Genomic DNA, 15,296 nt, shown 5'->3' on the forward strand with positions numbered 1-15,296 from the left:
ACAGAGAGCTCACTGGCAGCCCCCATTCATGCCCTCTAAGGAATGTGGCACGCACACCGACAGAACATGCTGCCATGTCCAAGAAGGCACAGAAATTAGACTGCAATAGACTTGGCATTCTAACTGGTCACAATGTAGATGGGAGGGTATGGGTGTTGAGGGATTGAGGGAGGTGAGAGAGCATGGCTGTTGGGGATTGAGGGAGGTTGTAGGGCATGGGTGTTGGGGATTGAGGGAGGTCGGAGGGCCTGGGTGTTGGGGATTGAGGGAAGTGGGAGGGCATGGGTGTTGAAGGATTGAACAGGGAGGTGAGTGAGCATGGCTGTTGGGTATTGAGGGAGGTAGGAGGGCATGGGTGTTGGGGATTGAGGGAGGTTGGAGGGCCTGGGTGTTGGGGATTGAGGGAAGGGGGAGGGCATGGGTGTTGGGGATTGAGGGAGGTGGGAGGGCAATGGTGTTGGGGATTGAGGGAGGTCGGTGGGCCTGGGTGTTGGGGATTGAGGGAAGGGGGGGGCATGGGTGTTGGGGATTGAGGGAGGTGGGAGGGCAATGGTGTTGGGGATTGAGATAGGTGGGAGGGCAATGGTGTTGGGGATTGAGGGAGGTGGGAGGGCAATGGTGTTGGGGATTGAGAGAGGTGGGAGGGCAATGGTGTTGGGGATTGAGGGAGGTGGGAGGGCAATGGTGTTGGGGATTGAGAGAGGTGGGAGGGCAATGGTGTTGGGGATTGAGAGAGGTGAGAGGGCATGGGTGTTTATATCTATACAAAATAAATCTTGTATACTCTTGAACAGATATGAGGACAGTGATTTGTGAGTGTGTGTGACAAATTGAATATGTAGCTATATATAAATAAGTGAGGTATGTGCAATCAAATGTGCTTAAAGCAACGGTCAATTAGTTCTTGGTTCACAAAACATCAGTTGCTGCCTTTTTCACACTCACTGCGGTGGCTAGTGGTCCCTGGCATGTGTGTCATCATCCTCTGGGTGAGCGATGGCCACATCCGGGGGGGGGGGGTACAAGTCGCCTGATGCGCATGTTGTGCAGCATGGCATACACCACTACTATTTTTCCCACCATGTCTGGGTTATACATCGGGGGCCTAGGACAAATCCCAGCCATGGCAGTTGTGGTTATCCAGAGTAACCTGCAAAGGCAATGGGCATAAGTGTGGTTACAGAAATATTAGCAAGTGTGACATTTGGAATCACCATAGTTTTCCATACCTACATTATTTGATGTCTCATGTACTACGGGGAAATGGGCAATGCCACTTGGGGAATCAGCCTATCACACATCACTAAACTACCAGATGTATCAGTCATATACTGTAACTGGATTTGTAATGCACATGTTGCCTGTGGAATGCCTGCGCTCGTCTCTCATGCATGTGCTCTGAGGAGCATACTAGTTAAATTGTGCACGTTGTGTTAGAATTCTTGTTCTTGGGAAATCACATTCATGGTTTGCAGCGTACATGCCATCACTGCTTGTCACTGTTGTGCTGTCATTGTGTACTGATAAACTGTGCTGGTGCCTGTGTAGAAACTGTGCTGGTGCCTGTGTAGATATGGTTTCCCTATGCATTGTGGTACCTGTAGTTCACTCTTAATGGATGTCTTAGTTCATTTTGGTTAATGCCTTCCTGTCATGCTACATCATTGCACTGCAGGATATTGTCAGGTGGAGCTTTTAATGTGTGTGTCAGAGGGCAGGGTTGCACAGGGAATGGATTGTATTGTCAGTATCATTTGTGTCTCCCCCCCCCCTCCCTTTTGGACCATTTTCACTTGTGAGTGTTTGGGTCTCCATGTAGGCAGACAATGAACTGTTCCGTATAACTTCATGCCACCTTTTTTCACTCCCTTTTTAGTCCTGTTAACAATCACTAGTGTGGATGAAAGGCTACAGGTCAAGGGATTAACCAATTCCTGCTTTGTTTCCACTACCTTTTAATAATATTCAAAAACAAATCTCTCGAGTTGTCCCCTGCAGGGACTGAGATGTTCAGGTCATGACTTTAAGCTCAGTTCATTGAATATTCTTGAACGGTATTTGACGTTGTATTGTCAGAGATTATAAAACCAGGTTTACAAATACCAGAATGCAATGGGATGTTCAGGATTAGTTTAGCATCTTGTACTTGACATGAGCTAATTTGTGATGCCTTCAAACGTCTTGCTGGGCTACACGCGGGTGATATTGACTTGCTCTTAGTCGTTGCTTGATGCAGACATGCATCTCGTTGTTATACATGATGTGCACGGATGTGCACACAACCAAGGCACAGCATAGCTTTAATAAACAGAGACACCCCTCACAGTTCAGCCACCTACTAGTTTACACTCAGCAAGAGACAGTGGGCTTCATTATAAGCATGGCGGTAGGGAAATAAGGGTGCCGGTAGCAACATACCGGCTTCCTTTCCGGACCGCCATACTATGAGTATGCCTGCAGGGGCCGTTGCTCCCGGCAGGTCTCACCAGCCAGGAGCACCGGTCCCTGCAGGCATGGTTTTGACGGAAGCACCGGCACCGTTAGCAATGGTGCCGGTGCTTCCGGGAATGGGGACTTACACTTTCCGCCGAGTGACATCCCGGCCCGCCGGGAATTGTAATGTCCCAGTGGCACCAGGATATCAGCCAGTAGCACCGGCGGGTTACTGCCGAATTCCCATTGAGGCCCAGTGTATGTGTATGCGTGTATGTGTATCTAAAATATCTAAAATATCTAAAATATACACCTCTCACAACTAAGCTTTACATGATATGTAATGAGAAATTGCAAAGCTTTGCATATTGTGTAGTCAAATTACCAGAAGAGATATCACCTATAGCTCGGTTTCCTAATAACTCCTGTCATAACATTCAATTTCGGTTTAGAATTTGACCAGCCATGTCCCCTATGATAATATACTCAGAGGACAGGGTACATCCCGCCCCCGTCTATGCCTATAACCAATCCGGCGTTTAGGATAAACGAGTTACTAGGTGCGTGTGCATTGCTCTTCTATATTCATGGCGGATATCCTGAGATCTTGACTTGTTTGTAGCCCTCGAGGACTGTATTTGTGCACCCCTCTGTTAGGAGGAGGACGGGCTGCCCTGGGATAATTTCCAAAACTGAACCAAGTGTGGCGTAGCTTGAGTATAGGAATCCCGTTATTGATTTGGTGCGTCCCAAAGGTAGACAATATTTGCAAACATGGCACTGAAGAAGACACTGGCTCGAAGAGGAAGAGATTGCTGGTATAGGGCTGACCGTGAAGAGGAAGAGATGGCTGGTATAGGGCTGACCGTGAAGAGGAAGATAGGGCTGGTCGTGTTATGCAGGAGGACTTCATTGCTTATGGGCGGCTCAGCGAGTTTGATGATCTGAGGGGCAAGTATGGCCTGAAACATGAAATATGAAAGGGTTAAAGTACCCCCCACCAAACGTTATAGGGATATTGCAAGTCACTGAAGAGTGCATTTACCATCAGCCTTGCGGCCGTATGTGGTCTCAGAACTCCGAGATGACTTTCAACATTCTTTACTGGTACTTATATTTTATTCCTTATAATACATGGCCATACACAGTCATCTCCTTGTGTCCCTGGCCTCTTGCTTATTGCAATGCAAGAGATATTCCACTTGATAATATATATAATCGGTATAGAATATGTTAGGATTACTAAAAAACTAAAAATAGGCAGCTTCTAATGTGTTCCAGACACGATAATAGTTTTCCTTTTGTGCTTTAAAATCACCAATAACATGCAGATTCAGTCTCCCAGCTGACAAACTCCAGCAGTGCACAACATAAACATACTACCAGAAATAGTTCCTTATCAGTTAATGCTTATAAAGTGTCATAGGAAGCGATTTTACAAGAACAGAATTTGAAAACCTTCTCAGAGCTTTAAGTGCTACAGTGACAGCTGGAATACTGCTCTGTGCTGTTTTACGCAACAGGCATGATATGATATCATTTATAACACGCCTCTACATATGTGTTTCTAGGCATGATCATGGTACATCAGAGGCATAATAACTAATTACAAAGCAGTAGTAATGTCATTTTCTTATTACAGGTCAGCAGTGATGTCACAACTAGCCTGTAATAGGAAAATGATTTACAATCTTTTATCCAGGTATTGCTGGCTGTCTTGTATTATACATACATACACAATGTGTAAGTTTGTGTATATAAACAGCACTGGATTAAAGGGGCACACTCTGGTTTCCTGCACAATTCACCTCCACAGCTACCGATGTTCTCCTCCGATAGAACACTGAAACCGGCAGGAGGAGAACACTAGTGGCTGAGTAGGTGAATTGTGCAGGGAACCAAAGTGTGCCCCTTCCTTCCAGTACTGTTAATATATATATATATATACATATATATACATATATATATATATATATATATATATATATATATATATATATATATAATATATTTCTATACACCTTTACATAGCCTGCTGTTGGTTGATATATAGTTCATGTATATATATATATAGATATATATTCAGTAAGAAAACTTTGTTAAAGGGATGTTATGGTTAAGTTTCACTAATAAAAACCTATGAAATTCATTTAAAAAACGTTGTTAAAGGGACGTTATGGTTAAAAGTAAAACCGAAAACCTCCAGAAATTCACCAGTTATGGTAAACTAAGCAACAATAACTTGCGCCACCACGGTGCACTGTTAAGACTAACACCTAGGACATCAAAGATTACATCATAAATGTAATGTGTGACATCACTGATGACATCACATATCTAAGCCACTTGTTTTTGTTCACGGATATATCTAGGCCAGGTGTTTTTGTTCACTGACAGTCAGAATATTAAAATTGAAAAGGTGCTATATATCTAGACGTTAACCTTGTTGTATGTTCTTCAAGTACTTTCCTTAGGGTTTGGCCTAGTTATTTCACTGAACAAAAACAAGTGTGCCAGATATGTGATGTCATCAGTGATGTCATCATTGACATTTGTGATGTCATCTGTGATGTCCTGGTTGTAAGTCTTAGCAGTGCACTGTGGTGGCACGAGTTATGGTTGCTTAGGCTATGTTTTTTTTGGGTGTTACTTGTAACCATAAGATGGATAGGTTGTTATTAGTGCAAAGTAAGTGTAATGTTCCTTTCAAGTACTTGTTGCACTGAATTTGATAGGTTTTTCTTAAACCAACTGAAACATATCGTCCCTTTAACAACGTTTTTGTCAGTGAATTGCATAGCTTTGTAGAAGTGCAATTTACCCATAACGTCCCTTTAACAATGCTTTATGTGAGTGAATTGCATAGGTTTTTAATAGTGCAACTTAAGCATAATGTTCCTTCAGCAACGTTTTTTCAGTGAATTGCATAGGTTTCTAGCAGGATACCCTTACTTTTTGAAGATGTACTGTACAACATACTGAACCTGTGGGCACCATGTTAATGCGCACATCAGTCTCGGAGTGTGCATCTGGTCACAGACAAGGGATGACATCCAACCTGCTCAGAAAGGCAGGGGCTGTCTTACATAGTGGTACCATTCAGCAAACACAGGGAACATATGCAAACAGCAGCATGTACATGAATTGCAAAGTAAGATAGAGTAGGTCTACAAACTACCGCTTCCCCATGTCACCGCCCACCATCCCCTCAAAATCTGTGTGATGGGAGACGGTACGGTGATACCTCAATCTCTTCCTCCACTCACGACCAGCTTGTGGAAATCCACAAATGCTCACAATAAGTATACACTTCTGCTACCCCTTCCCTTTCCTAATGGTGTGTATGAATGTGTGCAAGTAAACGTTGATATTTAAATTGTTGCTGAGTGTATATGTGGTATTGTTTTTTTTTAAATGCCGTTATGACTCTGCAGCACCCAGTCCTCGTAGGAATGACCGCAATTAAGGTTAAGGCAGGTGTCCAACAGACACCCAACCTGCCCGGCCTATCCGCAATGAAAATTGAGGCCACTGTACCACGCCAGCACGATCCACATGTCCGCATGTTGTGCACCACCTATAATTACGTGTGGGAGTGGACGTTTGTTCGTTGTGCAAGTAGACGCATGTGTATGTGTTCCCGTGTGTCCTGGTAACACCGCCACTGTGCAGCATATGTGAACAAACTTTAATTAGCTTGAGGCACCCACCCACATCCTACAGGTAGCTGTACAGATAAACATCCCACCTGCTATTTCCTGTAAACAACCAGCATCTTCCAGAATGGTCACGCACGTGTGTCGCACTATTATTCAGTAGACAAGTGGCAACGGTGTGCATTGGACACTCATGCTTATGCGCACAATGTATTCCTCCCAATATGTGTCCTGCGGAGAGCCGTTCCAATGGGAGAACCGTAGCGACGTCACCATGCGACGGCACCCACGCTGCATGTGGGCCCTTATTTCGGGGACACAATCCGGTGCCTCGGACATTGGAAAAGTACAGTGTTGTGCAATGTACCGAGTGTTTTTCGGAAAGTACCCGCTTGCAAGTACACCAGAATGTGCCGTTGCACATGAATGTATGTTTTAAAACAATGTAGGCCTGTTTTCTTTCCTGTGCAAGTTCTCCGCAGCAGCGCTACAAAAGGCTTCACCCCGGAGCTGCTCTGCAATGCGTTTGTAACTTTTCAGAGCACAGTAGCAGGCCACATAGGTTTGCCCTGTAATTGATGTCGGACCGCATGTGCTCTGCTACACTGCCTTTGCAAGTAATGGCAACCATGTCAGCCCGGCTCACTATACATAGTAATGGAGAAAAGTATTAACGGCACTTCTTGTAAAACACACCCTCATTTCCTATAGTCCACACTGTCCCATTCCCATGGGTAGCATACTGAAAACGGTAGTGTGTGGCACGTGCGTTTCCCCAAGTACGGAGAGGGCCGTGCCCCAATAAAGCAGAAACATTCCTTCTTCCCTTTCCTCTTCCTTCTTTCCAGCGCACCGTCATTAGGTACTGTTAGAATGTTCCACATGCATCCACCAATCACATTGAAGAGTTCTCCATGTAACAGTATCAGTTTTGTACACCGGTCCTCTGCGTAGATACCACACCCAGAAACGGTACTACACAATACATCAGCCTGCACAGTCCCAGTTCCATGACCATGCTCAAAATCCCCAGATGTGGATTTCGTTCTGCGTACGGGCATGGGGGAATACATTGCAACCAGGTTAGGGGAGTTCGTTTTTAAGGGCAGCTCTGAAAGGAGCCTTTTCTTTTTTATTAGGTGCTTCTAGTGAAACACCTTTTTCGGTTTTTATTTGATTTTGTGTGTTCTTGTGGTCAGATTGCTACAGTAAACTCTTCAAAGCATCCTGTAGATTGGCAAAGAAAATAGCATTGCCAATGGGCGACAACAAAATGCCATTTGCATGGAAAAACTCTGCATTTCCACAGCTAATGAGGTCATTCTCACGAGCGGACAAACAATCAGACAGGCTTCTGTTGATAAGACACCTCCCAGCGTCTGGCTCAGAACAACTTACATTAGCATTGTCTCATAATCTTCTTGGTGTTATGGATGAGAAAAGCACATGGGCAGTGGGAAAAAGGCACTGCACTGCATTCAGCAACTTCCTGAGCCAACGAAACAAACCTAAACAAGCCACGTAACACATATGCATACCACCGTAGTGCACAACGTCAACATCGATAGTCGCAAAAGTGGCCAGGTCTCTGCAAAGTGCATGCATATTGGTGAAACTGCGGTCATAGACAGTGTTCCACAATGCATCCACTCCATCCAAACCGAAATTGCCATCAAGTGTCTCTTCAAGGCATACTTGTGTAGATCTATCACAAACGCATCACCCAAAATCAACACAATGCGTTTCGCCATGTCAACCACCCTCACTACACAGAGTAATGTAACACTGTATGACCACCCCTTTCAGTGGACCACACCATCAGTACCTGATTGGATAATCCCCACAGTCCCATTTCCATTGGACCGCATGGTGAGAAGCGCACAATGTGGCACGTGCGCTTCCCAAAGCACTGCGAGGGCCACGCCCCAGTGAAGCAGGAGCAGTCCTTCTTCCCTTTCCACTATGTCCACCACTACCTCATTTGGTACGGGTAAACAGTCACACAGTCATCCACCAATGCCATCCAAGTCGTTAGCATCTAACACTGTCAGTTCTGCACAACACTTCATATGTACCGTTACAAAATCAGCCTGAAAGTGTCCTGTCATTCAAAAGCACATCTAGTAGAAAGTTAAGTAAATTATTGGCACATTTTTGCATCCACATTCATCCACATGAGCACCCATCACCATCACTTTCGGCCATGCACCCAATAATCTAGGCCTTGCCCACACCCACCGATAATGTAATGCAACCATGCATGTCAACATGTGCCCAAGCACCACACTCCACACACGTACCACAGCCACCGCTACTGTTACCCAACCTCTGCACCATAATACAGCTATGCATGGAAACATGCAACAGTTAGCAGAATCTACAAACATACCACAGCCTCCGGCACCAATACCCACTTTCATTCACATAGTATGGTGTTACTGCCAACCAAACCAAACATGTTTTCCCAACAGTGGCCCTGCTCCCAGCACTCTTCAGTACACAAAATCAATAGCTCATAGTGCAGTACAGTAGTCAGCACTCCGTGCAATGGACACTACGCAACCCTCTGCGCTATGCAGTTTACCCTTATCCACTTCTATGAACAAACTACTTAAGTATTGCACCCACTTCACACACTGCAGTATCCATGCACATAGAAGATGTACTTCAACCCTACCCTCTTCTATACTGACAGTATTCCAACACTGTTCACTCCATTAGCTGCAGCCATGGAGTAAGTATTGTAGGATGTGCTAAGAAGCGTCACACGCATGGAATGAACAATGTATGCAATGTTGACGAACCACACATAGAAACCAACCATGTGAAACCTAATTGCAACCACAGCACATAGTTGTCGAAGCAAGGCCTCCATCCGTGCATCGAATGGGCTACGGGCTTACCACATGCAACACACTGCAGTACACGCTATGTTACAATATGCATGTCAAGTGCAATGCACTCCCCTTCTGCAATTGAGCTCCCACCAGTCACCACGGAAATAGGTCTCTGCACCAGCTATTGTGCCGTAACGAAGCCTGCCTGCATTCAGCACACATGGTAGGCCGCTGTGCAGAGACCCGCGAATTGGCGGTGTATGCACAGATACTGCAGGCACATCAACATCTTCGTCTTCCTATTGATATATCTCAGATGAATCACTTCTCACTCCTCCACCCTTTCCATGCCTTCCTCCCACCACCACATGACGTAATATATGTTTTGCTATGCACTCCCCGTCTGCTATTCAGCTACCACCAGCCAGCATGGTAAGAGGTCGCGGCACAAGCTATTGTGCCGTAACGAAGGCTGCCTGCATTCACCACACATGGTAGTTGCCTGTGCAGGGACCGGCGAATTGGCGAAGTACGAATGAATACTGCAGGCACACCAAAGTCTTCATCCACCTAATAATCACACATCTCAGATGACCCACTTCTCTCTCCCCCACCCTTTCCTTCCCCTCTTCCCACCACCACATGCCGTACATTATGTTTGTCTGTCCCTTTCGGCACCGCACTCTCCTCTGATCCACCATGGCAGCGCTTCCCAAAAACTTTGTTGCACAGCACGCTTCCCTCCAGCCAACCACCGGCCCTGTCCAAAGTTCGCCGCCAGTACGCGTACTGCAAGCCAATGAGACTTCTGTCTGTGGAGCGAACAGGGAAATGGGTCGCGGAGCTGAGCCAGATATCACACATTTTTTGAGACATACATTTCAGTTATTTGCAACAAAAGTACTTGTCGGATTTCCACCAAACACACAAAATCACGCTTTCTGAACCAAGCCCCCGCTCCTGCCGCACATTTGGTGCAAATCCGTCCAGCCGTTTGGGCTGTAGCCATGCGCAAAGTTTTTTCCCATTCAGTCTATGGAGAAAAATAATTGGGACCCCACCCCTATAACTTGTCCCCTCCTGCACAAAACCTCACCAAACTTTCCAGAGCGGGCCATATACATTTTATGCAAAGTTTGGTGAGGATTCTGTCACGGGGAGCAAAGTTATAAAACGCCGGAAAAGTGGTCTTCCTATGGTTTAGCAACTTTACCATAACTACATGGCCACTACCGCGGGGCATGTAATATATATATATATAAAATTAACAGTGGGCTAGTGTGATCAAGTGCCCAGAGCGGCACAAAATGTGTTGCTGTGCTTCTTCTCTTGTACAGACCATGGTCTGAATAAAAATATGCACAGCAGACTTGCCTGTGTCTGTTTATAGATGTTCTGCACAACGTGCGACCCAGGCACCTTTGGGTGTCAGTTTCTGGTGTTTTGATATATATGTATGTATATATATATTTAATGCACTGCAGACTAGTACGGCTCAGGAACACCTCCTTTGGGATACTCAACACATTGATGGAACTTTGCAGACTGTTGAAAGAGGATCACAAGATTGTATGACATTATGGCTACTTTCAGTCTTCATGTAAGTCTGAAATGTAGTTGGACAGTGGTGCACGCATATTACAGCTTCCAGGTATAATGTGGTCTTTTTTGTGTGTTATCCTTAGTTTTGCTGGGAATAGTAGGTTTCCCTTCACAGTGAGACAGATTCCCCAAGGTGTTCCCTTTGTTCCTGCCCTTTCCCCTTTCTTTCCAGTTGATCTTGAATTGTTGGGCCTCTTCTACCTTCCCCCAATGAGCCTTTGTTGGTTTGAATGCTGTAGCTCATTTGCAGATCTTTTGTGATCTGACTCTGGTTTTAGGAGTACCTACGAGCTGACCAAGTGATTACGGAATCATGGGAAATTGAGAAAGTGGTGTGCAACTGAGAGCAGAGTCACAGCCCTTGTGTACGAGCGCGATAGAAATAAAATATCAATCAATCAAAAAAGCCCTCACAATTTAAAGATCTCCTATTTCTAAATTGTTTGAGGGACAGGTGTATGACTTAGTCTTAGTGCTGTATGTATGTCTTGCATGCTGGACATGTATTAAGTCTTATAAATATCAATAAGATAATAAAAAGGTAATTGTTCCAGATGAGAGGACACAGAAGTGTGATTCACCGTTGTTATGGACACACCTATAGGGCCAAGAACTGACTTTATTATGAGTGACACGGAAAGCCCTGGGATGTTTATTTTGGGAATGCTATCAACCGCAAAAGGTGAAGAGGTCACTGGAACGTTCTCTGTTGCATGGAGAATGGTTTGCCAGATAATGGCTGTAGAAGAAGGTGCTTCTGTTTGAGGAATGCTTTTGACTGAGAGTGAACTAAATGGGGATGCAGTAAAAGGTAATATGGAATACAAAATGAGAGGTTGTCTGAAGGCATTATTGTCTCGATGATATTGTCTCATGCAGCCCACTGTCAGATTTCCTTTTTTTGAAATTTAAAACCTTCTTTGCCTTAGTGCGGGTACATTGAGGAGAGTCATGCTATCTTGATAGGACTCTCTCACTGTCAATGCCTTTAGACTCTGCCTTCCATACTGCATCTGGATTGGTGGCAGTGGCAAAGTAATATATTTCATCATTTTATCCCCATTCTCTTCAAACTGCATTTGCTCCCTTATGAAACCAGGCTTCACTTTAAAATAGGTTATCGGGAACATATAACGAATATTCTACAACAGCCTTCCTAATTTATTGAAAAGGTAAAGATTGCTGCCGGGGCTTGGATAACAAGAAGCAAATCCTAGCTCTTCCTGGACTGACCTTGAGCAAGAAAGTCTTGCACTCATAACCAGGCTTTTTCTCATGTTATTCCAGGGTTTTGGATCTCTTTATCCCTTTGTCTCCAACTTGCACCTTCTCTCTTGGGCTTTAGAACATGGCTTCTAGCATTCCCTTTTCCTATATTCTCTGGATAAATGAGGTCTGGTGGATCTGTAAATTGTGCAGTCTATTGTGCCCTGATTTTTAATGGATTTGAATTTGGTGAATAATACTATGTATTGCTGCACTGTTGTGTATCAAATATTGTGTTTGAACTATTCTTCCTTGAACTGTGCTCAGCATGCCTTTTGGCCAGGTTTGTGCTTAATTAAATACCTTAAGTAACATAAATTCTAGTCTGGTTGATAAATTTCCGCGCGCAATGAGGCCCAGGGGCATGTTGCGCGTAAGAAGCAATAAATGATAGTAATAATAAATACAACAAAAAAACTACCTTTCAATCATGGTCATTAAATTAATGAGGTAGTATTAATTTAAGAAATTAGAAGACATGAGATATGCATTATTGTAGTAGAGTGTACATGTCATGTCTGTAATAGGAAAATGTAATTATAAAAACTGAGTTTGAATTGATGTATTTAAACGGAAGAGTGGTTTTTGCAACTGTATGGTGCCGCCTCTTTAATGGAATTAGTATAGATGTAAGCTGATATTGTTTTCCTTTTAGGGCCCTACGGAATTGCGCATTGGCCCTTCAGTGGCTGCAGCGACTGAAAGATCATTTGGCACTGCAGAAATACTTACAGAACTGCGATGAGGTATGGTACGCACCTCCTGCCATATCCCGTATTCTTGAGATAAACAAGTTAATTAACTCTTCTTCACCCTTTTACTGCATGTGTATGTTACGTCATATTTATATAACACCTAACCGTTATGTGATATTTGTGCAACACCTAACTGCCAGTGTCATGACCTCAGTGGGCTTCTATGCTTTTAGTGGTAATTCATTTCTGCAAGCGTGAGTTTATCTTTATGTATCTGAGCTAATATTTTGATGTTTCTCGGCTTTCCCCTCAACATTTTAACGTTTCCCTTCATTATAGGAGCATTAATGAGTGATTACAATACAATATATGGCAAGATTAGCTATTGGTGTATTAAATTAATGAATTGATTATCTAAGTTCTGTCTTCTAGGGTGAAAGATATATTTGCTTAAACATTTCTAAAAGGCGAGACTATTCGACTTCCAACAACATTGACCATTTATATAGAGCAAACCTGCAAGTGAATTGCCTTTTGCTGCTTTGATAGTAGGTGCTATTATGACGCAACTCAAGAGTACTTGGAAATGGTCCTGGGTGGAGTCGGCCGGGCCAGGATTTGAACCTCTGCAGGTTACACTGAGATCTCTGCAGTGGGCACTCAAACCATTGACCCGTCGTAACTACTGACTTTTTATTAAGACATTATTAAGATGGAAGTTATTTGCTGTGCAAATATTCTATTGTTTTCTCAGATACCGATACATAGAATTAGGAAACTGGCTGCATTGAACACTAGGCTGATGATTTTACATGTGTCCCTATGCAAAGCGTTTTTGGTGTGTACCTAGAGGATTCTGGTAAGGGTTTTTGATAAATGTTTGAGGCATGCCCTGATTTATGTGCCTTGAAAAGTAGGCGATTATAGTAAGAAATGGACAGAGCAGAGCGCTAGAGTAAAAATCCTGACAGGGTAACATTTTCGAAGAGTGCTGAAAGATCCCGGAAGGGATAGTTCAAGAATCGTATGGGCAAAAACCCAGCAAAAAGACTGATGCCAGATGCCATTAGAAAATGTAAGGAAGACATTTCTGTGCTGTAACTAAAAACCTAATTATTTTACTTGAATGTGAATTTCCCGATTCCCTTTTCATTATTGTAGACGGTTTTGAGTGGCACCAAGAGTGGATAGTGGCCAATCCAATCCAATTCAGTTAAGCTTGTGTTAAGCCAACTTCAACACACATGGGAGCTCATGTTCTATAGTGGTGTAACGTAATTGTGTAAGGCTTTAACATCTTTCAATCACGCCCTTGCCACATATTCAATCATTTGAAGGGCAGAGAGGATAGGTGGAACGCAACTTGTGTTTCTGTCACTCCCTTCCTCTCCGCCTTACAAATGCTCCAGCATCTGCACCGGCATGGATGTTCATGCCGGCGCAAATGCTAGAGATCCCTATGGGGTCAACCCGATAAACCAGTTGCACCCCATAGGGATCCATTGTATACACCCCCTGCCATGCTTGGTGTACAATTGAAATGAAACTCTCCTCGACATGCTCGCAAAACAAAAGTAAACGCTGCCGGCATGCCAGCATGCCAGGCAGTGTTTACTCACTTTGCATTGCAGAGTGCAGATGAAAAGGGAAAAAGGCGGCGTACAAGTGTATATGACGCCTTTTGCCCTTTACACTTGCACCTGCAGTGCAAATGACGATAATTTGGAGGCAGGACTTGCTTACATTAGAGCGTAAACGTAAGGGGTTGCGCCACCAAATTACTCATTTATAGAAAATGAGCCCTGTAATGTTATGAGGACTAAGTGGAATTCTAGTCTGATTGATTTATTTTCTGGAATAGTGGAAAAGCAGTAAGTAAAGGAACTAATAAAGACTAATTGACACTGATATTACCTAAAATGGCAATTCCTTTTACTGTTACGCAACAAATGCAGTCCTGGGTGGGAATCTTAATACTATGATGACAAGCGTCCTTAGAAAGATATCATGTCAAAGGGAAGAGCATTGACATCCTTTGTAATCCCTGACGAGAGAGCTTGTTTGATAGTAGTGTGTAGTTAATACGGTCATAGAAAATTAGGTACACTTGATGTGATTAAAGACTATTGTGCAATCTCAAGGAGTGCCACCTTCAAACTTTAGACGTTTAGGACTGGTTAAAAATAAAGACGTAAGTTACAGCTGGTCATGGTATTCATAAAGAATCATGCCCGGGAAAAGACGTAAATTACGCCTGCTTGAACTCATGACTGAAATTAATGGTCTTCACAAAGATTAACACATGTCCGCTCAAAAATATGGCATTACTTGCTGCGATGGGTGCGCAATTCATGCATTACACCATTTGTAAGTGAAAATACCAACTATTGAAATGCTTGTTCGTCTTTGCTGCACCTAATTCATTCGTGCATACGCACTTTCTGCCAATCTGACAGCACTTGCTTAACTTTCTCACGCTTATTTCACAACTATCACCTTGAACACTCAGGCGTAAGCTAGATGTGCATGCACGTTTACGAAGTGTATTGGGAAATGTTTGTGGATACATATTAAGCTAAAACAACTTCGTAGGTGTTCCCCAACATTTAAATGACCCCTCTGAGACACACCCCTGAGAACATTCATGTTTGCTGCTTCAGTTGCACTTTTTGTAAAGCTACACAGAGGTCTAACCTTAAGCCAGATGTACTGCACCCTTGATGTCTGAGTAAAGAGCAAGTGGATGGCTTCCCATTCCAGCATGTGCCCTCCTTAGGGATGGCCAGAGCTTTCCTCTCAGCTCCCTG

At 43.8% G+C, this 15,296-nt stretch overlaps 1 protein-coding gene across 3 annotated transcripts in view; it reads left to right on the plus strand.

Annotated features, from left to right (window-relative positions):
- The window catches only part of SPTBN4 (spectrin beta, non-erythrocytic 4), a 1,591,326-nt gene that overhangs the window by 1,142,282 nt on the left and 433,748 nt on the right, over positions 1-15,296 (plus strand). For all 3 annotated transcript variants that reach the window (XM_069644494.1, XM_069644495.1, XM_069644496.1), the window contains one exon: positions 12,450-12,540. In XM_069644494.1, the coding sequence (XP_069500595.1) occupies positions 12,450-12,540 (91 nt within the window). The remainder of the gene's footprint in view (positions 1-12,449; positions 12,541-15,296) is intronic.

Source organism: Ambystoma mexicanum, chromosome 2p (genome assembly GCF_040938575.1).
Source record: "Ambystoma mexicanum isolate Mex_15411 chromosome 2p, UKY_AmexF1_1, whole genome shotgun sequence".
In the NCBI taxonomy this organism is placed as follows: domain Eukaryota; kingdom Metazoa; phylum Chordata; class Amphibia; order Caudata; family Ambystomatidae; genus Ambystoma; species Ambystoma mexicanum.